Consider the following 27,391-nt stretch of genomic DNA (forward strand, 5'->3'; position numbering starts at 1 on the left):
GGCTGTGGGTGGATCTCTGCATCCCCCGTGGATCCCCAGGGGCTGTGGGTGGATCTCTGCATCCCCCGTGGATCCCCACGGGCTGCAGTGGCACAGCTGCTTCACCATGGTCTTCACCAAAGCCTGCAGAGGAATCTTGGCTCCGGTGCCCAGGGCACCTCGTGTCCCTCCTTCTCCACTGACTCCGGTGCCTCCGTGTTGTTCCCCTCAGGTGTTCTCACCTGCTCCTCTTCTCTGGCCAGGAAAAAACTGTCCGTGCACACTGTTCTGATTTTCTTCTTCAATCTGTTATCGCAGAGGTGTTAGCAGCCTCTGCAATTGGCCCAGCCTTGGCCAGCAGCTTGTCCATCTTCAGAGCCATCAGGGATTGGCTCTGTCGGACATGGGGAAAGTTTCCAGCAGCTTCTCACAGCAGCCACCTCTGTGGCCCCCACACTGCCAAAAACCAGGCCCTGCAAAACCAACAAGGTCCCCTGGTCCGGGGCTGCTCCGGACCCGTTCCCGGCTGCCCCGCTGCTGTTGGGACCCTTTGTGACACGGGACCTGATGGTGGCCAGAGACCTTTGTGACATCAGAGAGCCCCACCCTGGCTGAGGGGTTTCTAGGGGCACCGCAGGGCTCGGGGTGCCCAGTCCCAGGAGAGCCACTCCAGAAGGAGGAAGCAACTCCCGGGATCCGTCTGCGCCAGAGGCCGAGAGCGACGGACGCGGACAGAGGCAGCGAAGCCACCCCCGAGTCCCGGTGCCCCAGCCCCGTAGCCAGCTGGCCGCACGGCCAGGCCCGCAGCAGGCAGTGAGTAGGGGCAGGGAGCAGGTCAGGCCTGCCACTGTCACACATCGAGGGGAGGACGAGGGGAGCTTTGCTGAGATGGGCCAAGAGCTTTCCCGGTGGGGAGCTGAGACAAAGCAGGAGATGTCCAAAATCTCCCTGCGGGAGCAGCAGACAGGGCCAGAAGTGCACCCAGTGAAGGGCAGCAGCGCCAAGGAGCTGTCCCGAGGGGCAGAGGATGGAGCCCAAGAGCTGTCCCAGCAGCAGGACGATGTCACCTGCAGCACTGGGGACAAAGCCTTGGGCCCAGGGATGGAGGAGGGGCCCCAGCCTTGTGTCCCGGCGGGGCCCGGCTCCCCCAGCCCCGCGGGCACAGCGGCGGCAGCAGAGGCAGCGCCTGCCCCGCCCTGCGCCTCTCCTGGCCCGGGCCGTGCCACGGAGGCCGAGCCGGCAGCTGCTGCCCCGGCCGGAGCTGCTGGGCAGGAGGAGCCCCGCGAGCCTCTCGCTGCCCAGCAGGAGCAAAAGGCCCCGCAGCCTCCTGTGCCCAGCTGGGAGCTGCCCTCAGCAAGGGCACAGAGCCGGGTTCCTGCCCCAGGGAGCCCCCCCGCGGGCCGCAACCTGGTTCTTGAATTGGCCTGGCCCCTCAGCCGTGAGTATGAGTGGCCCATCCTGCGCTCCAAGTGGGAGCTGGAGGGAGTGTGGGACATGGAGCAAAGACTGGCTGTGAAAATGGGAGAAACAGCCACGGCTGAAAGGGAGCAGAGCCCGGTGCCGGACCCGCTGAGACCCCCCAGGCCCTTGCCCGCCCAGCTGGGAGCCATCAGGGAGCAGCAGGAGGGGACAGCGGCGTGGTCAGAGGAAGGCAGCGACGAGGAGATCTCGGACTGCGACAGGGCCTGGGACTCCTGCAGCGACACAGACCTGTCCCAGGGGGAATATGACACAGACACGGAGCTGTCCCCAGAGGAAGAGGACGGAGACGAAGACCTGTCTCAGTTTGGTGTCACCTTCAGCCCTGAGGACAGAGGCTCGAGCCCAGAGATGGAGGGGGATGTGGTGCCAAAGCCTTATTTCACACCGGAGTCCGACACGTGTTCCCGCTGGGTCCCTGTCATCTACGACCCTCTGAAGACACCCTTGAGTCCAGTGATGGAGGAGGAGGAGGAGCTGCAGCACGAGGCAGAGCTGTCCCAGGGAGAAAGGAACAGCTGCTCCCCAAGGGTGTCCCAGGGGGAAGAGTGTTCGGAGCAGGAGCTGTCCAGGGCAGTGTCAAACAGGGAAGAGTGCACGGAGGAAGAGATGTCCCTCGGAGAAGCCAACAGCTCCCAGGAACGCTCAGACTGGGAAGAACACCTGGAGAAAGAGCTGTCCCAGGGGGACATCAAGAGCCGGGAAGAAGTTTCCGATTGGGAAGAACACGTTGGCACAGCCCTTTCCCAACAGGAAGTGTCCCTCGGCCAGGACGTGACCCCAGGGAACGGCCACAGACCCTCCGTGCACTCCAGCTGGGAGAATGACAGCGACCAGGAGCTCGCGCAAGAGCCCTGGGAAGTCGGCACCGAATCTGGCAGCTGCGTGAAGCCCTTGGCCCCGGAGGAGGACGAGTGGGACGAGCTGAGCGTCCTGGAGCTGCCCCTGGAGGAAGACAAAGAGCAAAAACAGAGGGCTTTTGCGGCAGACGGGCTCCCAGTGCCTGTGCCTCGTGAGGCCTGGGCTGAGGGCCCGGCCCCGGAGCCGTGCAGCCTCCCCAGCCCCTCGCCTGCCCGGCTGGGAGCCCAGGCCCTCCGTGAGCAGCCGGCTGCCCCCAGGAAACGTCCCTCCCGCTTCAGGCGGGCGCTGCGGGCGCTGCGGGGGCTGCTCCGCTGTCCCTGCCTGGCGGCACCGCCCGAGGAGTAGGAGCGACACGGCACCCACAGCAGCCAGCACACGGCACCCATTGCTCCAGAGCCGCCCTCCCTGCGGGGCTGCGGCACCCACGGGGCTCCCAACCCACGGCATCGGGAACCAACGGCAACGGGAGCAGGAGCATGGAGAAGACGGAGATGACAAAGAGAAGATGAAGAAGACGACGACAAAGACGACGACGAAGACGACAAAGACCACGACGAAGACGAAGATGATGAAGAGGATGAAGACAAAGAAGACAACAAAGAGGATGAAGAAGACGGAGACAAAGAAGATGAAGACGATGACAAAGACGACCAAGACAAAGAAGAAGAGGAAGAAGAATAATTCAAAGATACATAGAAGAGTAGGAATAGGAATAAGAATTAAGCAATACATAGCAGAAGAGGAATAAGAATAGCAATTTAAGTATCTCTAGAAGAAGAGGAATAAGAATAGCAATTTAAGTATCTCTAGAAGAAGAGGAATAAGAATTTAAAAATCTATAGAAGAAGGACAGTAATAGGAATAAGAATTTTAAAATCCATAGGAGAAGAAGAGGTATAAGTAGAAGAATGTAGAAATACGTAGAAGAAGAAAAGAGAGAAGCAGAATAGTGAAAGAATAAGGAGAATAAGAAGAATAATTTCAAATTCCATAAATGAAGATAAAATCTAGTAAATAAATAAAATTAGCAAATATTTTCTCTTTGTTCCATATTGTACATTTACACTGCAGTGTAGGATATAAAAACATGAATGCACAGTAGGTTGAATAGGACAGAGTTCCAACTCCTGATGATATTTTCCCATTTTCCAATTAAAATTTGTGAGGCACAAGAGCAGAGTCTCCAGATTTCCTTTCTCCTCTCTCCGAGCCATTGATGCATTTCCCACCTCAGTCCCAGGGAGTGCCCTGGGAGCAGCGACTGCTCAGCCCCAGCGCCCGCGGGAGAGTCCCCAGCTGGAACCCGGAAAGCTTGGAGCCAGCTGGGATGGGGCTCTGCTCCCAGGGAACGAGGGATGGGATGAGAGGGAACGGCCTCCAGCTGTGCCAGGCAAGGGTCAGGTTGGATACTGGCAACAATTAATGCCTGGAAAGGGTTTTCCAGCCCAGGCATGGGTTTCAATGGGGTCCTGGAGCAATGGGAGCTGCACACGGTGGGATGCTTCCAGGCTGGGCTTTGCCGTGGAAAACACAACCCTTTCCCTGGGTTTGGAATAAACCTGGAGTCAATCCAGGTCCCACGCAGGGCTCTGGGCACAGCAGGGCCATGAGTGCCTGTCGTGGTTTGGCACTGGCCCTACGCCAGGCACCCACGAGCGTCACTCACTGACCCTCCCCTGCCACAGCTGGGCAGAGGAGAGAAAAATGTAATGAAGTTGAGTTAAGGACCGGGAGAAAACACTCCAAGGGCAAAACAGGCTCAGCTTAGAGGTACAAAGTGAGTTTATTGCTGACAAAATAGAGGAGGATAAGGAGAAGTAAAAGAAGTCCTTAAGAAAAGCACCTTTTTCCCCCAAGCCCTCCCTCCTTCCCAGCGACAGCGCAGGGGAGAGGGCGTGGGGGTTTGCTCAGTTTGCCACACGAGGTTTTCTTCCACTGCTCACGGAGAGGAGCCCTTCCCCTGCTGCACCGTGGGGTCCCTGCCACGGGAGACAGTTCTCCGTGACCTTCTCCAGCGTGGGTCCACTCTCACGAGCAGCGGTCCTGCCAAACCTGCTGCAGCGTGAGTCCCTCCCACGGGCACACAGTCCTCCCAAAACTGCTGCGGCGTGGGTCACTCTTCCACGGGGTGCACTCCTCCAAGGCCAGGCTGCTCCAGCCTGGGAGCGGGGCACCCTCTCTCCATCGGGTCTCCCACTGGAGCACAGCCTCCTCCAGGCATCCACCTGCTCTGGCATGGACACCTCCCCCGTGGGCTGCGGATGTATGTCTGCATCCCCCGTGGATCCCCAGGGGCTGTGGGTGGATCTCTGCATCCCCTGTGGATCCCCAGGGGCTGTGGGTGGATCTCTGCATCCCCCGTGGATCCCCAGGGGCTGTGGGTGGATCTCTGCATCCCCCGTGGATCCCCAGGGGCTGCGGATGTATGTCTGCATCCCCTGTGGATCCCCAGGGGCTGTGGGTGGATCTCTGCATCCCCCGTGGATCCCCAGGGGCTGTGGGTGGATCTCTGCATCCCCTGTGGATCCCCACGGGCTGCGGGTGGATCTCTGCATCCCCCGTGGATCCCCAGGGCCTGTGGGTGGATCTCTGCATCCCCCGTGGATCCCCATCGGCTGCAGTGGCACAGCTGCTTCACCATGGTCTTCACCAAAGCCTGCAGAGGAATCTGGGCTCTGGTGCCCAGGGCACCTCGTGTCCCTCCTTCTCCACTGACCTTGGTTTCTCCATGTTGTTTCCCTCACCTGTTCTCACCTCCTCCTCTTCTCTGGCTGGAAAATTACGACCGACCCCCGCTTTGTCTTGATTTTCTTCTTCAATCTGTTATCACAGAGGTGTTACCAGCCTTGGCCAGCAGCTTGTCCATCTTCAGAGCCATCAGGGATTGGCTCTGTCGGACATGGTGGAAGCTTCCAGCAGCTTCTCACAGCAGCCACCTCTGTGGCCCCCCCGCTGCCAAAAACCAGGCCCTGCAAAACCAGCACAGCAAGGCTCTAACTGCTAGCAAAGCATAGAGAGATAGGGCCTGTAAAAAGGCATGTGTCAGCAATGTGAGGTCAGATAACATCAGGAGATTCTTCTCACTTGAAAGACACCAACGTGTGTTCATTCCCATGTGTAGTTCACAGCTTTCACCAAACCCTCCCTCACTGTGCGCATAACATTGCTTTCACTGAAAACTTTGTACAAAATATGAGACTGTTCATCCCTTCTCCTCTTGTAATATAGAAGCTGGATTTAAATAATCCAGCTTTGCCGTAAAATAATGAAGAACCTAAATACATGTGGTGTAGTTTATTCCTTGTCTAAGCAGAGTTCAGAAGAGGATTGTCTCTCTGCTGTTCAACATCTTTGTACTCTAGTTCTCCTTCAGAAGGAATTGCAAAGCATTAATTATACTCTTGCATGCTTGATAGTAACTTCTAAAATGTTCAGACATTCCAGTTACCATGGCAACATAAAATATGTCACTTCATGATCTGAGACACAAAAAACCCCCATATTAATAACAATAAATAAAGCCAGTGCTCAGTGTATATGTCTCAGGATGCAGAAATCTAACCCAGATTGGAACAGAAAAGACAATTTGACATCTATGGGAGAGGAGCACTTGGCTACAGCTGCTGAGATGGGAACCATTTTCCTTTGGACTTATTTAAGCAGGACTGGAAGTGTAGTGCTCAGAAACAGTAACCAAATGGATTGTGCTATATGCATTGATTCTGTAGTCCTTGCTCATTCAGACAACAGAAGGCACTTTCACAGCCTGTAAAACAGCTGCAGGTTTCGTGGAAAGAAGAAGATCTAAAGCTGGACCCGGACAGGGCTCTGGGAGAGAATGACTGGGCAGCAGTTCTCTGAGAAAATTGTTTCTGCTCTGGTAGGAACTCTTCTGCTTGCCACCTCTATAAAGGTGCTGCCTCCTGAGTAGCAAATCTCAGTCTACTGACAGGAGAGAAGAATGCTGGATAGCCACACCATCCTCTCCCTCTGAACAGTGTGGAAGGGCCAGGAGGAGTGAAGTTTTAAGCTACTAATCTTTTATTTAAAAGGTAAGTCTCTGAGCAGACAGATTAGGCCTGAAACATGAGGGATGATACAGAGCAGAGCACATCTGTGAAGAAGGTCACTGAAAACCCTCACTGAGCAAGAGCTGGTGCTCAGTGTGTGCTGGTTACTTCTTCACAGGGAGCTGCAAAAGATTAGATCAAGTGTGCCATGCTGAGAAGGGGCTTCCAGGGCAAAAAGCTGAGTACTGGAGTACCAATCTGTGGCTGCAGGGAGGCAGAATGAACCAGGAACTGCAGGATACTCCTCAAGGTCTTCTCAGGCAAATCCTACTACCTTGTAACAAGGCAGGACAAGGGAGAATCTCCCAAAGACCTCACTTCAAAGGGAGGCTTTTTAAAGGATTTACACATCCTTTGTCTCACAGGTTTTATCCAATCAACTACCTCATCAGCAAGCAGTGCACACTGCAGCAAACGTGATTTTACCTTCTAATGTCTCATTTGTACATCAAGAAACAGACTCTGTCTCCTTCTTTAATTACAGGCTCCATGCCCATTTTGCTCTCTCCTTCAGCTGCTGCACACAGGCTGGTGCTAGCACAAGCTTTAACTGTATTTTCACCTTTCCCTACTTCAGCAGTGTTTCCCAGGCAGTTCTTGAAGACAAAGACCAGTCAGCCAGCAGAAACTCCAAGCTAACCATGGTGATCCCAGGGTTGGCTTACCTACAGGATTAGCTAAAAGTGTATTGGAAGGAGAGATGGAAAGTCAGATTGCAAGAATGAAGAGAGAAGTAACTCCCAGGCACATGTCTTACCCTGGGAGCAGCTGAGGCCAAAGAAGCCATCGTGTCAGTAGCACACTCCTGTATCACAGAACCTGTTGCCACTGCAATCCCCAGGACACCGTTTCTCACTGCAGTCTTCTCCAGTGAACTCCTCGTGGCACTGGCAGACCCCTTGGGCTGTGTCACAGATCCCACTGCTGCTGCAGCTCTCCAGACACAGCTGAAGGCTGCAATCCTCACCAAAGAAACACTCATCACAGACATTTCCCAGCACTGCAGTGCCTGTTACTGCTACAGTGGCTGGGGCAGGCAGGGTGGGAGCAGTCACTGCCCTCCCAGCCCTTGGCACACTCACAGCTGCAAGTCTCATAGAACAAAGTCCCATGGCCACTGCAGTGAGGGACATCTGGCCAGAGCAGCACCAGGATGCACAACAGCAAATGTGACACACAGATGAGAGAAAACAAAAACAAAACACAAGAAAAAAATTAGGAACACAGCATTAGATAGGTAGTGCAAAGGTATGTTCAAGGTCATTAAAGGGAAGAATAAATATCACTGAAAAATGGGGACTGAAAAAGACCTGATGGCATCACCTTGTCCATCTGTCCCAGGTCCAAGGAGGGACCAGCTCCACCCTTGCTTTTTCCAACATGTTTGTCCATGGTCAGCAGGAACACGGGTTCCATGACCACCCCAGAGAGTCAATTAGGAAGTTTCCCACAGCCTCTAACCTAAACCTTAATGTTGTAATTTAAACTCACTATTTCTCACTGCAAATGTTTATTAAGATGGAGAGCATATTATTCTCATCTGCCATACACCTGTATTTTTCACGTAAGCAAAGTCTTAGGACCTCCCCTGTCTCCATTCCCCAAATAACAACAGTTCATTAAATTCAGAGGCCACGCAGTATAAATCTGTGATCCCAGGCAGAGCCTGGGGCACCACAAAACATTATCATCATAAACTCTGCTCCTCTTTTAGTCACTTATCAAAGAGGAAATAAAAAGACAAATTCTCAGCAATGGCAAAATTCTGGAGGCAAAGTTGAGAAAGAAAAAGATGGCAACTAGAAGTGCCTACTTCATCTTTCACCCTCCTGTCCTCCAGAAAATCCTCTGTTGAAACCTCCCTATTGAAACCTACATGAATCTCAAAAACCAGGGCACCAGCCCATGCAAAGGACTCAAGCATTTTGCTCATGGAGAACTCCCAATAACCTTGACAAATTATTCCAGTCCCCAGATCTCAGCAGTAAATAGGCTGGACCTGGGAAGTAAGAACTTCACTCTTATCACTCTTGTTACCTACCTTGGCTTCCCCCACAGCTCTTCTGAGGGCTGCAAACTTCCCTCAGCTCTGCCACTTCTTTCCCAAGCTTCTCCATCCTTTCAAAGAGATCCATAATGCGAGTCAAAGTTTCACAGTTCCCTTTGGGTGTGTGCACACGGATGTTGTGCCTAAAGATTATATTCTGCTCTTCATTGTCCTTAGCCTCTCCAGAATCTAGCTGCACCCTACTGTTCTCTTCATCATGCTGTAATGGATTTGCTTCAGCTTTAATCTGGGAGAGTGTGGGCAGGTCAATCTTACAGGAGTGGCTGAAGGATATTCTTTGAGCATTGCTGGTGCAGTTATGAGATGCAGGATGCTGAACAGCAGATGTCTGGAGAGCACAGCACAGCAATAAATCCATTGGGAAGGCAAGCCAGCCCTGGAAATTCATCTCAGAGATGGCAGGTTCTTAGAGGAGTAGCTAACCCTTCAAACAGCACAGCTGCTTTCAAGATAAAAAAAAAAAAAAAAAAAAAAAAAAAAAAAAAGTAAGAATTGTGATCATAAAGCTGGTTTTCACGATTTTCTAAAAGACAAATTATTTGTCTTGCCCTGATTCACAACTAGGTTGGTAAGTACCTGGAAAAGTCACAGTGAATGAGATAGATACAAAAGAGCTTCCAGACTCTCCAAGTAAGAGCTCTAAGTTTTCAACCTTCAAATAAGAGTTGGGATCATGGTCCATTGCAATTGTTAACTATGCCATAGTGCCTCTCATTCCCCTGCAGTTACAACAGACTTTTTATCAGTCGCTCAGCTGTGGTCTGGACTACTGACCATGGCATTCTCCAGCACCGTGCATGGTCTTCAATTCAAAGCCTGATAACTGTGCCGATGCTGTGTGCATGAAAAATTCAGAGAGCTGTACAGGAAATTTCTGTACAGGAAATTTGGGACACAGTTTTGCCCACTTCACGTTAGCCTTCTAATATAGCATGTAGCCTACACTGTTATCTGGATTTGGGAGAATTAAAAAGATTTGCTCCATTTGACACCAATGCATTGGCATTTTGTGTGCCCAAATAATAGATTCACTTGAGAGATTTCAAGTTCATTTTGCTTTGACTCCTTTATCTGATTTATCGTCTTAGCACTGGCACAGTTCATGTGGAAGCTACTAGAGCACATCTGTTAACACATGGAGCAAGAGGATGAGTCGTAAAACTATTTGTTTTCCCATACTTTTATTTCAGAATTAACTGTTCTTTTCTACCTTGCATAAATATATAGGAAGAGCTTATTTTCAGGCTGATTTATTCTCAAAGCTAAGACCTAACTAAATAAAATTAGTGTTAAATTTCATTGACATTCAGAAGTTGAAACTGAAGTTCAAATGTTTAAAGTTTTCAGGTACAGTCATTCACACCAAAAAACCATGTTTGCTGTAAAAGTTTTGTGCAGTCAACCAAGGAAGAATTTTGGACTTAATGAACACCTCATAGATAAAAACAACAAGAAAGTAGATGCTGAGCAAGGAGGGAAGGAAGGATAAAATATAAAGTCAGAAACCTGAATTTATCAGTTGGCTTATTCAGTATTGTATGCTGAATGTTGGCATTAATGGTACATGTCAATCTGTACAGAAGGTGATATATATATATATATATATTTGGTCAAAAACTTAGAATTTCACACCACAGGATGCAAATTCAAAATGCCACCACATGTGACTTACTAAGCAGTTGTGTTATTCATTGCACAAGCAGAAGGGAAAAAATTTATTTAAGTGCTAAATTAGGTAATGTGGTAACTAGAAAGCACTTGGCCAATATGTGTCCACAGTAATAGCACATCTGGACTCAGATAACACTCCATTATAATAATTTGTACAACCTTTACAATAAAAATTATCTGTTTCTGTGAAACATCCTTATATCACCTAAATGTCTGCCAAACCTTTGGAAACATCCCTGCCATTAGATTAGTACCTCCCATTGGCAGCACAGCTAAAAGGTGTCCTTCCTGCCCAGAAACATGAGGCTTTGGTTGCTAAAAACCAAACAAATCCTACATCACCCACTTAATATCTGTTTTGCAGGTCACTTTGGTGCATCTCTCTTCAAGCAAGATAATCGCAGACACCAATGAAAACAAGGTATGGATTTCAAGATTCAGTCTACAATTCCTTACCTGATACCCTTATGTCATATTTGGATTAGGTATTAGGAAAAAAATGTCTTTACTGAAAGGGTAAACTCACACAGGGAGCAGTGGATTTAAAAGACATGTACATATGGCACTTGGACATGGGTTAGTGAAGGGCTTGGCAACACTGGGTCAATGGTTGAACTCAATGGTCTTAGAGGCTTTTCCAAGCTTAAAAATTCTATGATTCTATCCATAAAATAAGGGAGTCATCACTGCTGCTTATACCCAAGCAGTAATTTGTTTCCTTCAGTTTTCCACCTCCATTCAGCACTTATCTGCGTTTAATGTATATTAAGTGAAATGGAGGGGAACAAGTACCTTGCTTTGTGAACGCAGGGCTCCTTCCCCATCTCTCCCTCTTGGCTTGCAGATGCCTATTTCTGACCAAAGATGCAGCTTTCCCACCCCGACCCATCCTCTCCCTCAAAGGGACACAGAAACTAGCTACACCTTTCTTTTTCTCCTCTGCAGACTTCCGAAACAAATCAAATCATATGAGATTGCTTCAAAGCTTTGAACAAACTTACGTCTAAATTCTACAGATTCTCATCACAGTCCACTGCAGGAAACCCCCAAAGCTTGGTTTTGTGGGGTTTACTTCCAAACCCCTGGAGATGAGGTCCCCAAACAGACAGATGCATGCACAAAATCCCTTTGCTCAGCACCTAGTGATAGCATTCTGGCTTGTAACATAATGTCATGACTAATTAGGGCTTCACTGGAACCACAAATTGAGCTATTTTCCTGGGCTCAGAGATCATTCCAGAGGAAAAACCCCTGGACACAAGCATTTCTGTCAAGCATAATGAAAGAGAACAACTTTTCTGGCTTCCTCATCATATAATAAAGAGATTTTTTCCCTGCCGTTAAAAAGAATGGGTTTAACTGACTTTTTGTGGAGAATATAATGTCATACATATAACTGGCAGTAACAGCAGATTAGGGAAAGGACTGATTTAGGAAAGAATGCCTAATAGTCAGATCTACCAGGCACAGAATATTCTCCTAAGGGAAGGGATGAAAGAAACCCTGTTCACATCTTTTCAATTATTGCAGAGGAAAGCATGGGATGATCAAAGCTGGAGAGAAAGTGGAATATTTGTGTGAAAGATTCCAACAATCTAACTCTACAAGTCTTTTTCCATCCTACTGCTCCGTGCTTGAAGATTCAGGGTATAGGCCTTCTATGTATATATGACATGGAGATAGGATTCAGGAGAGAAAGAGGGACTTGGAGTCACAGATGAAGGAAATGCAGGTCTAGGACAGCTCCATGGTTGCAGAAGAGAGAATTCTAAGACTGAGAAATGGGGCAGAGTTGACTATGCACATATCCAAGCCACAGAGTTATACAACACAACACTAGAAGCAACACACATTAAAGCAAGATAGCCAGAATAAAATGAGGCGTTGTGAAAGGAGCCATGGGCCAAGTTTGAGACCTGAGCTTTTTGAGTACCAAGGGAAACACAGAGTGTGATTTTTTTGAGCACAGCCTTCTGCATGCTAAAGCTAGAATGGAACTGCCACGTGTATCACAGCACTAGAGACAGGAGAACTAGCAGATCCCTAATTACCTAGTTAGAAAACTGGCACGTTCAAGCATCCTAAAGCCAGGGAGGTTTCTTGAGGAACACAAAAGGAATGACAAATACTAGAAGGCATGTCAAAAAGCCCTTTGCAAGTTCACAGAAGCACTGCTGATCTCCAAACAGCCATCACTTCAATAACTCTCTACAAGAACAGCAACAGGCCTGTCTGACCAACACTTTTAGTCTGAGGAGACAGAAGCATTACCGGTGATCAGTGTTCATCATAAGCTCTGCCCTCAAATGGATGGATACTGACCGCTGAATTCTGTTTAAAGCATGGACATGACAATGCAGGAGCAGGGGAGTGTGTGGCAGCAGCCTGTGGAGAGAAGCAAAGGCACCTGCAGAGCACATGGCAAAGCTGTGTGCTCAGACACAGCAGCAGATGCAGCAGCACAGAAGGTGATAAACCAGCTCATCCCTCACTAAGTTGGAAAGCAGTCATGCTCCTTAGCAATAAAGTCATGCTCTTTTAGCAATAAAGAACGACACGAGTTAGCGCACCCAAGAGCACAACTCAGTCATTGGGGGCTATTAGCCTTTGTTGGCAGTCAGGCAAAAATAAAGTGGGGGCTCAAAACGAGCACAAAATGATGATACTGCTACTCAGACACTAAGATGTCCAGCCCATTTTCCTTCAGTTTTACATATTTTTCTTGGCGAAGTATTTGGCTGAGACAAGTTACTAGTTTTACATAAGTATATACTTTGCATAAGTATAATTTAGTTTAACCAACTGGATTATTTGTCTTTATTTTCTGTGATAAAACTGCTCTACTGTTCCAAACCTCAGCTGCCTTAGAAAGCTGTGCATCAGATCTGCATTTCTCTGGGATTGGGCACAGAGTCCATTCCATGCAGCTCCTGTAATAAGCCAGCCAGAACTCTGTTTTCAGTATTATGCAATCTTCATTAAATTAATGCTTGCAATTAGTGCAACCAATGACTGCCAACAAAAAATGCAATCATTAGCTTGGGAAGATTGTTTCTTTTGCAGGTATCTCCCTTTTTTTTTTTTACCAGACTGAATGAACCTACTTTCCACTATAAAAGTTTGGGATTACTCAAAATAATTAATAAAAACCCAGAATTATAATCACCCAGAGAGATACTGTGCTTCTGGATTCATTCTTTTATTTATATTTTCTTTCATGCTAATTCTTCTGCAAGATCTGATAAGCAAGGTGTATTAACTGTTCATATGTGCATGGGAGATTGCTTTCAAAACCCTACATACTCATGTGCAGAGAGGTTTAACAGCCTATTTTCTCATTAGTATAAATATGCACTTTGTTATAAGTTACCTAGCTCCCTTCTCTTCAGTCAGTAGCTTTCAGTTTAAGTCAGTCTTTCCTGAAGCAAATCGTTGTTCTGCTGCCTGCAAAGCTCAAACATTTTTTAACTCCTGTATTGGATTGATTTTACTTATCCAATGACTGACATTTTTATTATAAATAAGATAATCAATAAGGTACTTTTATTACGAAAATAGTGATAAATTTCATTTTAGGTGCTAAAAACTTAAGACTCATAGAATCCTGGAATGGTTTAGGGTGGAAGGGACCTAAAAGACCCTCTGGTTCCAGACCCCTGCCATGGGCAGGGACACCTTCCACTAGACCAGGTTCCTCCAAGCCCTGTCCAACCCAGCCTTGAACACTTCAAAGATGGAGCAGCCACAGCTGCTCTGGGCACCCTGTGCCAGGGCCTGCCCACCCTCACAGGGGAGAATTTCTTCCTAATATGTCATCTAACCCTATGCTCTGTCAGTTAGAGCCATTACCCTTTATTCTAACTTCTATTGGCTTTCAGCCCCGAGTCTGTGAGAAGGTGCACAAGAAGGGCCTCTGGATGAGAAAATACTGAGCAATTACTAAAGAGTGCGTGTTACAATTATAAGATGTGTGTGGTCAAATTTCAGCACGATCTCACAACAAAAGAAGGGCTTTTAAAGCATCTACTGTCACACAGAAATGAGAGCCTAAAGTGCAAATTATTAGGAACAAGTACTCTAAAAAGAAACCCTTCTAGGTTAAACCCTACCTCCATTAGATGCAAAGGCAAAACTCCCATTTATATGAGCAGACACGTAGTTTTTTTTATATGGTTGGAGGAGATAACCTAGGAAAGCCTAAGCCCTTCAAAATGGGCTTAAAAAACCCCATTAAATACTCCTGTACATTTTGTAAAAATCATACATGCCCATAATACAGGGTTATTGATGTTTGTGTAAGGCTTCAAAATCCTTGGAGAGCATCTGCTCTAAGAAGTCAGAGACAAACTGAGTTTTTCCCTCAGGACAAACAACGGGAACCTCAAAGGAAATAAAAATACTTTTCTCTTACCTGTCAAGTACTTTCAACTGCCTGGTTCAGAGCCCTTCTGATGCAGACACCACTTGCAGAGGTAATCTGAGCACGCCAAAAAGTGACCAAATCCTCTCCTCTTCCCCACTCCAGCTGCAAATCAGCAGCAGTCCCTGCAGCGAATTTAAGAACCCATGGAGCAAACGAAAGGAACCAACAGAGGCCTCGGGGCGTTTCCCTCTTACAAACCACCTAAGGAGCACGCTGGGCTTGAGAATGATTCCCCTGCTCAGTAATCTTCTTGCCCATCAGCAGGAATAAACACTTCCCACTTGTTTTATGCTCTGCTACTAGTCAAAAGCCAGAAAGCCTCTCCAGCTCTATACATCGGTCTGCAAGCATCACAGGATTGTTACTGAGACTACTGTATTAACAAGCACATTTGTAGTATTAATGATGAGAAATTCAGGTGGAGTACATCAGAAAATAGAAAAATATGTTGAACTCAGCAGCAGATAAACACTACATTTATTCAGCACAGTACTTTCAAAAATCCCGCAAGAACTACCCACGCACTTATTTAGCCAGGTGCATTACTGAGCCCAGTTTTTAGCTGACAAACCCTCAGATTCTGGACAGTTCCTTCGATTTACTGCAACCAGAAGCTGTGCTGAGGGAGCTGAAGATGGCAGCAGCCTGAGGGATATCAACATGCATCATTAATCCTGGCCAGTCTCAGCTGGGGAAGTGCCAATCACACAGGTGATGCTGTTGAGCAAGTGAGGGAGTCAGCCCTGACTGAAGAAATAGTCCTTCCCATTCTCACCAGTTCCTCCCACATCTGGACCATCTAATAAACACAAAAGGGGAAGTGATACAAAATACTGTAGATAAGAATGCATGCTGTAGCATCCAAATCCCCTTTGATCACATCTATTTTATCTGCTCTGCTGATATCCTACCAAATTAATTTTACCCTCTGGAAATCTAGAAAAATAGCAAGTTATAGACAATTACATCAGAGAATAAAGCTTGAAATGCTCCCCTTGCAAACAGCAGAAAGCTACTTCCAAGCCAGCCATGGCATCAGCACAGCTCATCATCAGGAAACACGGTCACAAACAGCCCAGGTTTTGAACGGGATGCTCTCAGAGGGTTGCAGCCCACAGGCTGGGCATGCTGAGCCCTTTCTGCTGCTGCAGTTTCCCCTCCACAGACAGACCCTCACACAAGTTTAAGAGCAGACTTTTTGTTTCTCAGGGTATGAAGGAAGAAAAAGGAGTTAGGAAACGAGGGCAATAACCAGCATCTCACCTCTCTGTGGCTCATAAGACCCATATAAAGCAAGGAGAAGAGAAAACAGCTTTTAATTTGTAGGTTATTGCTGTGTGAACAAGTATTAGTGGTTTCAGCTGGGCATATATGTAGGACAGACACCTTCAGGGTAGTTAACACCTGGGCTGACAGAAACTGAACAGTCTGTGAAGAATTAACAACTTCACCAGCACCAAAAATGGCCTTTCCACTGACTACCATCAGCCCCGGTGGGTAAGTTCCTAGGAAAGCTGCTGACTGTAGCATAGATAATAAAATTTGATTAGCCTGCCAACCTGGCCACTTCTTCCAGATTATTACATACTTCTGGAGCAGTATAATACACCAAACATCTAAGTAAAACAATTAGCACACAGACAACAAGCAGCTTGACAAACTGAGAGAGACAGCTTCTTTTAAATGACTTTTTGAATGTAGCCAATGAGCTGATACAAACAGAAAGTTTAATCAAAACTATGAATTCAACATCAAAACCTTGATTCATGTTCTCCCTGAAATCAGGACATAGACATATTTTACACTCTACCTAAGCAAAGTTCCAGTTATTGAAACAGGACAGTTTCCCTCACTGAACAAGAACAATGGATGCAGAATTCCCCATTTGTTCTTCTCTGTTTGCGATTATGATTATTCAGTGTTGTCTGCAAAGGGCTGTAACTTACCCGAAGATTTGGATATTAGCAAAAGTTTCTTCCCCCAGAGGCTGGTGGGGCACTGGGATATGCTCCCTAGGGAAGTGGTCACAGCACCAAGTCTGCCGGAGTTTGGACAATGCTCTCAGGCACATGGTGGAGTTCTTGGAGTTGTCCTGTGCAGGGCCAGGAGTTGAACTCGATGATCCTTATGGCTCCCTTCCAATTCAGGATATTCTATGGTTCAAAATTCGTAAGTGGAAAAAAACCCCTGCAAACCACAGGTATAAATTTAGGAATTTAGCAACAGTCCTGGGTGATAAACAAGCAAAAAAACCCTAAGAAGCAGAACTAGCCCAGCCTTTAGTGGAGCTGCTGGCAGATCTCTGTCCCGCAGCAGGACACGTGGCAGGACGTGCTGTTCCAAACAGGGACCCCACAGCGGAGGGACGATGCCTCTGCGTCAATTCTCCTATTGGGACAACTTTCCCTGTTATTTTTACAGCCGTTCCCCTTCAACCTGGGATACCTTTGCTGCACCCAAGGCCGGCCCCTGACATTTCCGTGGCAGATTCAGCCGCCTTTACTGACGGGTGGTGCCGGCGAGCCCTGCCATCACCTCTGAGACACACACACAGCACAGCCCCCAGAGGCGGGTGGGGCTCTTGCCCCGTTTCCAGCCGCAGAGCGTTGGAAATCCCGAGCACATCGGGAATGCAGCGGGACGGAGGCGGAGCGGCCTGAGGGCCCTCGCCCGCCGTGACTGGGCGCACGCGCGGCGCAGCGACAAGATGGCGGCGGCCGCGCTGTGCTGGGCGCTGAGGGCGGCTCGGCAGGTCAGACCGACTCCCTCCCTTCCATTCCTCCTACCCTCCTTCCCTGTGTCTCTCTGGGGCCCCGTCCGCCCGGCCGAGGCGCCGGGGAACGCGCAGGGGAGATCCGGGTAGTGTTTGACCGCTGCGGGCTCGGCCCCGGCCCCTCGGGTCCGGTGTAGCTTGGGGATCTTTGTGTCTTCCGGCATCGTTAAGCTTCTGGATCACATATTACACTTTTTACACCTCATCGCTGCCTACATCTTCCTCACGAGGGGCGGTACCGATCTTTGCTCTCTGTGACGAATAACAGGACCCGAGGGAGCGGCTGGATATCAGGAAAAGGTTCTTCCCCCAGAGGGTGGTGGGGCACTGACCGGGCTCCCCCGGGAATGGGCACAGCCCCGAGGCTGCCAGAGCTCAAAGAGTGTTTGGACAACACTCTCAGGCACAGCGTGGGATTGTGGGGGCCGTGTTGGGGCCAGGTATTGAACTCGATGATACTTGTGGGTCCCTTCCAATTCAGGATATTCCATGCTTTATGGAAATAACAATTCATACTTGACCAGGGCAAACTCTGTGCAACAGGCAGGTATCACAAGTTTCATTTCTTTAATAGGTTCTTCCCTCGCCCTGCCCAAAGCAGGTGCGGAGCTACTACGTGGACTGGAGGATGCTGCGGGACGTCAAGAGAAGGAAGATGGCATATGAGCATGCGGATGAGAGGCTGCGGATCAACGCCATCCGGAAGAACTCCATCCTTCCCAGGGAGCTGCAGGTACCGGCAGCCGCTCCACGGCTGCGCCCAGCCGGAGCACGAGCCCACACGTGGCTCTTGCTGCTGTGGCGTGCTCAGGGCCACGGCCGTCACTTCATCGATCCAGACGGCTGTCCCAGGGCACAGGTGTTGTGTTTCCCCAGCTCACAGGCACAGAATCATGGCATATTCGTAGTGACCTCAGCCGTTTGGGGGTGTTTGCAACAGCATAGTGAGCTGACTGGAGGTTGTGCACATTGGGGTGTGGGGTTTTTTGAAACCAGTGCTTCTTGTAACAATAAATACAGTGAAGTCACACTCCCCACCTCCCCCCCCCCCCCACTGCCCCTAACATACATTCACAAACCTATTTTCTTTACTTCCAGTAATACAGAATAATAAATAAACTCTAGATTTTTTTTCTTATTTAAAAATCTGAAAGCCTGATCCAGCCAAAACCACTAATCTATTCAATTAGAAATATTTAATTTTACTTCCTGCCTGAGCTGTGTGTGAAACCTGCATGAGATTTGGTGTTAAAACTGTTCTTAAAAATTCACTGCCTTGCATTCAGTCTGCCTTACTAAGCACCAAAAACATTTGCAAGTATCAGATTATTCCTGTGTGTATTTGATTTGGGCATGATACTTACACATCCTGGGAGAGAAAGTGTATGAATTTGTTTGTATATATTGACTTTACCGTTCTCTGGGCAAATTTGACTGGTGCTAGATGTCCTTAAGAGGCAAAACCAAGAAATACAGAAAAAAGCCCCAAAGAAAATCCTGTAACACCTTCCAAAGCCCCCTGTATGAGATCCCTTTTACTGACATCAAAGCATACAACCTTGGGGGCAGTTAGTAAACAACATATATTTAAATTCAGCTCATCTGAAAGGACTAGCCTACCCCACAGCAAGGAGAAAGCCAAGTGGGTTTTTGACTATAATTCCTGGCTTGAGGTTATTCAGTCTGTAATAAGGTTAAATTTTGGGTCTCTTAGAGGGCTAGCCCACCTTGCAACAAGGATAGAGACAAGCTGATTTGACTGGTTATAATTAGCAGCTTGAGATTGTTTTGTCTGTGTAATAAGATTAATTTGGGGGTCTCCATGTGGATCTGTTTACATTCACTGTTGCAATGCCCAGAAAGAAAGGGCTGAGTGAGGAAGAGAGGTGAAAAGTTCCCAATTAAATAGCAAATTCATGAGGTGGTAGAGAAGCTTGTGATGGTACCTATTCTATGTCTGGATTTTGAGGTCTGGCAGTAAGGCCCCTCTGAATCCTGGGGAACACAGATAAACTCTTACGCTGTGGTCTTCTGTTGTAGGAAGTGGCTGATAAGGAGATTGCCGCCCTGCCCCGGGACAGCTGCCCCGTGAGGATCCGGAACAGGTGTGTCCTGACGTCCCGCCCGCGAGGGGTTAAGCGGCGCTGGAGGCTCAGCAGAATTGTTTTCCGCCACTTTGCTGACCATGCTCAGATGTGCGGTGTACAGAGAGCCATGTGGTAATAATCACCACGTGGATGTGCATTCAGGCAGAAGAAACAAACCAGGCTCATTTGTGTGTGCTATTAAAGCAGGACTGTCCTGCCACAGAATCCAGCACCAATGTCAAACTAATAAGGGAAGGGTGAGAAGTTGTGCTGATTCATTAAACTCACTGGATTACAGCTGGTATCAGCTGACAAGCAGCAGCACAACTGCACTGAACTGGTCCGTGTGAGAGGCAGTTTGATTGTGAGAAAAAAGTCACTACTACGTGATGGTTGCAGAACTAAGCTGAGGTTTGTGGTATGGGCAACATTAGAAATAAAGACATACAGCACAAGGCATGTTGAAGCATTTTTTTTTTTGCCACCGTACGGTAAGTTCATCACGGTAATTTGGGTAAAAACAAATAAAACTGCACAACAGGGCAAAGTGGTATTCTGCCATGAACAAGGGCAAGCACAGAGTAGGAATAAAACATGGCCTCAAGTTTAGATGCTCTTGCTATGCAAACTAAATACATATTAATGAGCAGATGAAGTGGCTAAAGGACCTGTTAGAAACTGTGCTGGTATTTCTCCTGTTCATAGTGCAGCGCTTGATCCAATGCTTCAAGAACAAGGTAGCAAGGAAGCCCTAGTCCAGACCCTAACAGGAGAGTAGTGGCTTCCTTGATTCATAGGTAACAACAAATCTGTCCTCAGGAGACACAGGAGGTGGCAGGAAGGACACAATTAACAACAAGCTTGCTGCTAAGGTCACGTTTGCCCTGTACTCTTCTTCAAAGCAGTGCAGTAAAGGGGGGCAGTGGCTGCTCTGTCCCCCTCCCCAGCATGGGCCTGGGAGGTGGCAGTAAAAAGGCCAAATAGCAGTAGCAGCAAACTGACAGCAACCCATCACACCCAGCTGAGCCATGTTTTGGTGGATAAGCCATCTTAATATACTTCTTACTCTCTTACCTTAAAACCCTTTTGAAGTCAATGGAGAAAGCAGAGCTTAATCCTCGTTTCCTACTTTACTCTGCTAGAGCCAGGGCAAGCTCCCTGTCCAGCATCACAGCTCACTGCTCCTGCTGATGACTGCATCCTGACTGATGCCATCTCAAAGACATCCAGGATGCTCCCAGCTGGCACAAGCACTTTGACTTCCAAAGTTAATAGTAATACTAGACAGTAATAGTTTCTGAGAATAATTATTAAATTTGAATACCACATGATTAATACCATATTGTTTCTGCTTAACTATCAAGTGCTTAGGATGTGGTTCTGCTTTCTTCAGCAGTTCTCCCTTTGTGACATGCTTTACAGTTCAGCACTTTCCCATATTTAATCAAAAAGCTACACCTGGTGAAGTGAGCGTGACACTAGCCCCAGCAAGCACACGGGTAACAGCTGCCAGTGGCAACAGAAACCTTGACCCATCCTAGTTTAAGATTCCTTTACTTTTACACTCTGTTCTCAGTCTCACAGCACTCCCCACTCATCTGAGATGCTTTTTCAAGGAGGGGTAAGGACATATACCCTAAGCTTCACTCCTCAGGAAATGCTGAACCACTTGACTGACGGAAATGCTTTATAAGCTATTTTATTTAAATATTTTCTCCAACCTGAAATGGAAAATGACTGTCTTTGCTTGGAAGAAGGTTATGTAAACGATGATCTTTGCAGCACAGCGTGTCTCACATGGAAGATCAGTTTTAAGGCGGCCCTTAGAGTACTTTCAGATATCCATTGGTATGTCCCCTTTGTACTGCTTTTCTCTGCTTTCAACCCAGGCCTTATTGATGGTGCGCTTCATCTCATCGTCCCCTTCCGCGTACATCTTTTTTAAAATGTTCATAAGCCCTTCACTAGGATCTGCGGTGTCATAGGCAGCCTTCCTGCAAGACGGATACATGAGAAGGTCAGGTACACCCAACAGACTTAAATGCTGCTATTTGTTTGAAGCATCCTGGTAACAGGACTTTTGCTTTGGCAAAGTCTTTAGATACGGCTGTCTCAGTTTCCAAATAGGAAGAATCCTAAGAAGCACCCTTAAACCAAGTGCAAGTTGAGTAGTATACCTAGAGATGTCCCATGGGGTGGGACAGTATTTTGATGGGAAACATTTTGCAGTAAACATGATCCTGGAAACACTGCTCAAAATTAACTGTAGGAAGCAGAAGTGAAATACAACAGACACAGGAAGTGCCACTACCTGCCTGGTGTTATGTGACAAGTGAATAAAAAGCGAGAAATGACCACATCAAGCTTTTTGGAGAGACCACATTCATAACCCAAAAGGCTTCTTTTCTGCTTCCCATTTTTCAGATGATCTCCAGAAGTTAACTGACTTTGTAACACATTGCATTTGAAAGCAATTTTCTCAGGTGACAAACAGTGCCACCTGCAGTCAGCACCCGTGGAGGACATGGCCCGTGTGACCCGACTATATGTAATGCCCTCTGGCAAAAGTCCTCTTTATCCCATTTCCCAAAATCCTGTAGGTAGTTCCTAGTGCAGTCTAGCTCAAAAACAGAGCAGATGAAAACAGATCAGCAGAGGGAGCAACTTCCTCGTGCTCAGGGCTAACCATCGGCTGCACAGACCCTGACTGGGACCAGCATTTCTGGAGCCGTTCATTTGACAAACGGAAAATCTTCAGGAATTCTCTGCACAAGATACAGGTTTAACCAAGTGATCCTGTCCCTCCAGAAAACTGCATTAATTGTCAAGTCACTTCCTCCTAAATCTCCTGTGATGCCATTTCAGTGGAGAAGGTTGTTATGCCCTAAATTCATGTACTTATGGCTAATCAGTTTTAGCAAAACACCCTAAAAACATACACAAAATCAATTGTTGTTGGCAGGGATAACATTCTCAATAGTGTTTTCATGCTTCAAGGTAGCTGTACATGTAAAATAACATGAAATCACTATATTATATACTTCTATATATATATATTTTAGAAAGTCTCTTGTCCCCAGGTGTCTCCTGCTGTCATTTACCACCCTCATACCTGTGTATGTCTAAGCTGCCTGCTGCTCCCAAGCACTTGGAGTGTTACAAACTGGCTTGAGACTTTGGATAATCATCTAAGTAAACAAAGACCTGTTTTGTCAAAAGCATGCTGGGATTTTTGTGCAGGCACTTCACACACAGGTGACAATGATTACTTTGACCAGTAGAGCTGCAGGGGATATATCCACGTATTTCTATATAATACACACTTTATCTAAAAACAGTCACCTCACTAATGCAGTTTTTGCCATGAATGCAGCCATCAAAATGCAAATGAATCTTTAATTGGTTGATTCCCTTTAGAATTCTCACTGCAGGTCTTCCCTATCATATGTCCTATGATGCAGCCTTCATCATTAGCAATAAAACAGCTACTCAGAGTGTGTTTCTTCCACTTGCAGTCCTACAAATACCAAAACAAATCCCAGCCTAACGATCCTCAAACATCTCAGGGCCTGTCCCCCAGACCAACAGTCCTCAGAATAACTGCACAGTTGGCACAGATCTCTCCCAACAGTCCTAAAACAACACAGAGAACAAGAAATGGAAAACAAGATGGAGGGTTGAAAAGACACTTACTCTTTCTCTTTGCTTTCTTTTTCCACTTGAGTGAGACAATCCCATTTTTCCTCCCGCTTCTTCTTACACATCACAAGGACCATGTCTGTCTTTATCTGTATGGTGAACAGCAAGGCATGAAGGGATGCCAGTCAAAATAAATAAGGTTAGCTCACAACATAAACCTTTTCCAGACTCACAAATTCCCGAAACATTTCTCTCAGCTATCCATTATTATGTAGCATACTGAAATTATAGCATGTACTCAGCCTCCAGGTACAACTGTTAACTTCCCTGTGGACAATTTATATATGTGGTTAATGTAATGCTAGCACAGGCCCACAGTACCAATACAGAAGAATGTAAAGTGCTGCAGGAACACCATTCAGTGATTTAAAGGATGCCCAAGTACCCAGAACTGCCTGGTAAAGAGTGACTGTATTTATTAGACTTCTCCAAGCATACCAAGTTCAGGCAGAGGCTCCTCCAATTTATTTCTCCAAGGATAAGAAGCTAGTTTTAGGGCATTGCTTAATCTCACAACACATCTGCAAGTTACAAAGCCTGTTTACTTGCAACCCTGACCTAAATTTCACAAACAACTCCTGTGTGCCACAGCAGACAAGGGTCTACTGCAGCTTTAGCTTGACTTAACAAGTACATGACCACTGCTCGCTTTCGCACCATGTTAAAAATCACCACAGCATCACTCTCGATTATTTCAGCTGGTTTAATTTCACTCTGTACTCATTTTAGGCCAATTTCCAATTGAACCAGTAGTTCTTCGCATCTGATGTCACTAAGTACAACACAGAACTCACAGGAGGTATGTGACACATCTCTAAGCCTGGAAAGGTGCCACAAATAGCAGAGTATGGGTATCACCAGTCAGCAGCAGTAAAATGTGACTAGTTGTCCTGGTTTTGGCTAGGATAGTTAATTTTTTCTCTTAGAAAATTAACCTCCTGCTAGGGTTAAACCACCACACCAGTGTTCAGTTCTGGAGCAACACCATTACCAAGGTTCCAGACTTTGCTTTGGAAATTAAGCCTATTTAAGCTTCCCAAGATTTCAGTCTGCTGACAAATCTCTTAGAATCGCAAAGAATTTCTCAGAGGTATTTAAAAGCACAAAGATGCAAATGAATGCTTGGTGGTATTTTCTGCTTAATTATTTCTGAAATCCTGTTGGTGAGTTATTAAAAAAAGCTCACAATATCCAGACATGATCTCCTGAAATAGGATTCCAGAGACTAATTCTGCAGTTATGACAATCACAGATTAGTAAGACTCATGTTCACAGTGCAGAGACTTAGCAGCAGAAGAGAGGGACTGAACGTTAGAACCGAGTCTCCTGAACTAGTCAGGCAATGAACGTGATACTTCGTGAGGGCCCTAAATTACCTCTAACAGACGAGGTGCACTGACCTTTCTAGAGCTGCCTTCCACAGAGATGGGCTTCAGGAGGTTGTTGAAGGTCATGGTGTAGTTCTTCCCGTTCAGATTCTTCACTAGCAGATCAAATGACCTGGACCCAGGAAGTGAAGGGAGGAAAGGCACAAATACTCCAATTGTTATATTGTCTGGAAACCCTTTAGCGGGTGTATTTTATAGGAAAGCAGGTGTACTTCTTGGGAAAGTACAAGAACTACTATTCTGGTACTACTCTGGTAGTACCTCAAGGCCAACAGGCTTGAATTACTTTATTCCCAAGGCTCTAAAAATGTTCAGTTCAATTTTGACAGAGAAATTAAAAGGACCAATCCAGACTTCACAACAAATCAAGTTCTTTAGGATCCTTTCTACCTCAATGATCCCCTATAACCTTGGAAAAACAAATTTCCTTAATGTACACCTCAGTTCTATCACCACAAATACGCAGGGCTAACACCATGTGCCATGTCAAGCATGGTGAGGTGCACCTCTAAAATGAAAACACCCTGATACCCTCAAGTGCTATTAAAAGTTAATACAGTTTGAAGTTTGAAAAAAGGGAGTGGAGAAAAAAAAAGGCTGATGCAACAGTCCTGTATTTAAGTGTTCTTGTTGTGGTACAAGATGAACTCACCTCTCTGTGAAATTCACCTGCACATTCTCAGCTGGAAGCTTCTGGACACCATTTAAAGAGATGTAAATCTTAACAAACTTATCTGACTGATCCCAACCTGGAAGTGAATAAAAGAGATAAAGTTCTCCCTTTCCTTCGTAAGCTTCCCCCACAAAGCCCCCTAAAATGACTAGCATCTTTGCCTTACTCAAACAATTTTCAGAGCAATAAAGGGAAAACATGAATTATTCAGAAATAACTTGAAAGCAAAAGGAGGTCCCCCCATGTAGCCCTGTTCCCTAATCCCTGCAAATGCTGAGAAAACCCTTGTATCAGCTGACGTCAAAAGAGAGCAACCCTGGCTGTGCAGGGGAAGTCAGAGCCAGTTGTTTGCTCCTGCTGCAGTTTCCTTGACCCACTTCTTCCCCTACACCCTGCATCTTGAGCAATTCCCTCTCCTCTCACCTACATGGCGAGCAGAGAAGCCAAAGCTTACTCTTTCATTCCTGCTAAACACTAAGCAACGGAAAAATACCAGTTGGTACAGCAAAGATACTTAATGCATTCCACCAAACTCTACCACGCAAACGCGATCAATGCACGCTGGGGTTCGGATGGCAAGATAAGCATGCAGTAGCCTTTAAAGTGGCATCTCCAGTGTGGAATAAACACTTAAGGCTTCACTGTGATGCTAAGTAGCAACTCCAACTCCCAGTAATGCCACCTTGCCATCTCTTCAGAGCAATGCTGGAGCTCTAGAAAAACAAACCTACCATAATTGTTTATTTTCACTGTGTACCCTCCCAGCGATGACTTTTCTTCCTCTGTCACATCTTTTGGCTTCGGCGGAGGCTGATTCTTGATTTCCAGCTCCAGCTTGTGTTTCTCTGCCACAAGGACATCACGCACCCGCTTCCTAGTGGTGCTCGTGAGCAGTTCTTTAACCTCTTCCAAATCTTTCTGCAACTGGCTCAAAAACAAAGGATCACACGTATACATTAGATATATTCTTTGTGCTCAGGGCTCACAGCTTTTTATGACAATTCCAAGTGTTCCAGATGCTGGAGTTTCAGCTTTATCAAGTCAGTAGTTTAGTTTCCCACTACAACCAGTTAAGCACGGAATCATCCCTTCCTCACCCCCTGACCACTCCTGTATATACAGCCACAGCATCTTAATTCACAGAATGGGTCGGGCTAAAAGGGTGCAATCCTCCTGCTCAACCAGGACCATCTCAGAGCACAAGCCTGGAAAAGACCTCCAAGATCATCAATCCAGACAAGGTTTAAACTCTCAGTGTTTAAGTCTTTATAAGTTAAAAACCAACAGAAACCAAGAGAAGCTGGGCGGATGGCACAGCTCCCTCAACACGCACCGCCGCACGGGGAGATCCCCTCAGCGAAAGCGGGGACTGACGGCTCCCCGCCCCCGCCTCCCAACCGGGGCCACACCGCTGCCCCTCGCACAGGGCCCCGCCAGCGCCCGGGGGGCAACGCCGGGGATCGCCTCACCTCCTCCCGCACCACGGCCATGGCGGCTCCCCGCGGAACCTCTGGAACCTTCCGGCCGCAGGAAGTGACGCGCCGCCACCGGTCCCGCCTCCCGGGCTCTGAGGGACGGGCGGGACCGGGAGCTTTCCCGCCTCCCGGGCTCTGAGGGACGGGCGGGATGGGGAGCTTTTCCTGTCCCCCGGGCTCTGAAGGACGGGCGGGACCGGGAGCTCCTCCCCCCCGCTGGGCTCTGAGGGACAGGCGGGACCGGCAGCTTTCCCGTCCCCTGGGCTCTGAGGGACGGGCGGGATGGGGAGCTTTTCCCGTTCCCCGGGCTCTGAAGGACGGATGGGACCAGGAGCTCCTCCCCTCGCCGGGCTCTGAGGGACGGGCGGGATGGGGAGCTTTCCCGCCTCCCGGGCTCTGAGGAATGGGCGGGACCAGGAACTTTGCCGCCCTCCGGGTTCTGAGGGATGGGTGGGATCAGGAGCTTTGCCACCCTCCGGGTTCTGAGGGATGGGTGGGATCAGGAGCTTTGCCACCCTCCGCGTTCTGAGGGATGGGTGGGATCAGGAGCTTTGCCATCCTCCGGGCTCTGAGGGATGGGTGGGATCAGGAGCTTTGCCACCCTCCGGGCTCTGAGGGGGTGGTGGGCCGCTCAGTGTGAGGGGTTCGGAGGGCTGGGGCGGACCCGGGCTGGGTTTTACTTTGGCGATCAGAATTCTCCCCCTCGTTTTATGGTGGATGCCTCTGAGCTCTTGGCCATCAAAGT

General features: G+C 47.6%; 3 protein-coding genes and 1 long non-coding RNA gene across 4 annotated transcripts; 2 read left to right on the forward strand and 2 right to left on the reverse strand.

Moving 5' to 3' along the window:
* Positions 1–912: 912 nt before the first annotated feature.
* LOC116448142 (otolith matrix protein OMM-64-like) lies at positions 913–3,000 on the forward strand. Its single transcript, XM_032118211.1, has 3 exons — positions 913–1,914; positions 2,212–2,554; positions 2,825–3,000. Exons 1-3 carry the CDS (start codon positions 913–915, stop codon positions 2,998–3,000), a joined length of 1,521 nt encoding a protein of 506 aa, XP_031974102.1.
* A 1,969-nt stretch (positions 3,001–4,969) lies between these two features.
* Positions 4,970–17,095, reverse strand: LOC116447779. Its single transcript, XR_004241692.1, has 3 exons — positions 14,540–17,095; positions 8,431–8,896; positions 4,970–7,522 (listed from the first exon to the last, which is right to left on the reverse strand). It is a non-coding gene; the product is annotated as an uncharacterized LOC116447779 (long non-coding RNA).
* Positions 17,096–17,196: 101 nt separating this feature from the next.
* Positions 17,197–19,870, forward strand: MRPS14 (mitochondrial ribosomal protein S14). Its single transcript, XM_032117325.1, has 3 exons — positions 17,197–17,303; positions 17,899–18,057; positions 19,365–19,870. Exons 1-3 carry the CDS (start codon positions 17,259–17,261, stop codon positions 19,545–19,547), a joined length of 387 nt encoding a protein of 128 aa, XP_031973216.1. The 5' UTR covers positions 17,197–17,258; the 3' UTR covers positions 19,548–19,870.
* Positions 19,868–26,802, reverse strand: CACYBP (calcyclin binding protein). The gene is made up of 6 exons (XM_032117324.1): positions 26,641–26,802; positions 25,903–26,095; positions 25,151–25,247; positions 24,511–24,610; positions 23,105–23,199; positions 19,868–21,405 (listed from the first exon to the last, which is right to left on the reverse strand). The coding sequence occupies exons 1-6, from the start codon at positions 26,659–26,661 to the stop codon at positions 21,246–21,248; spliced, it is 666 nt and encodes a 221-aa protein (XP_031973215.1). The 5' UTR covers positions 26,662–26,802; the 3' UTR covers positions 19,868–21,245.
* Between the last annotated feature and the right edge of the window lie 589 nt (positions 26,803–27,391).

Source organism: Corvus moneduloides, chromosome 9 (assembly GCF_009650955.1).
Source record: "Corvus moneduloides isolate bCorMon1 chromosome 9, bCorMon1.pri, whole genome shotgun sequence".
Lineage (NCBI taxonomy): Eukaryota > Metazoa > Chordata > Aves > Passeriformes > Corvidae > Corvus > Corvus moneduloides.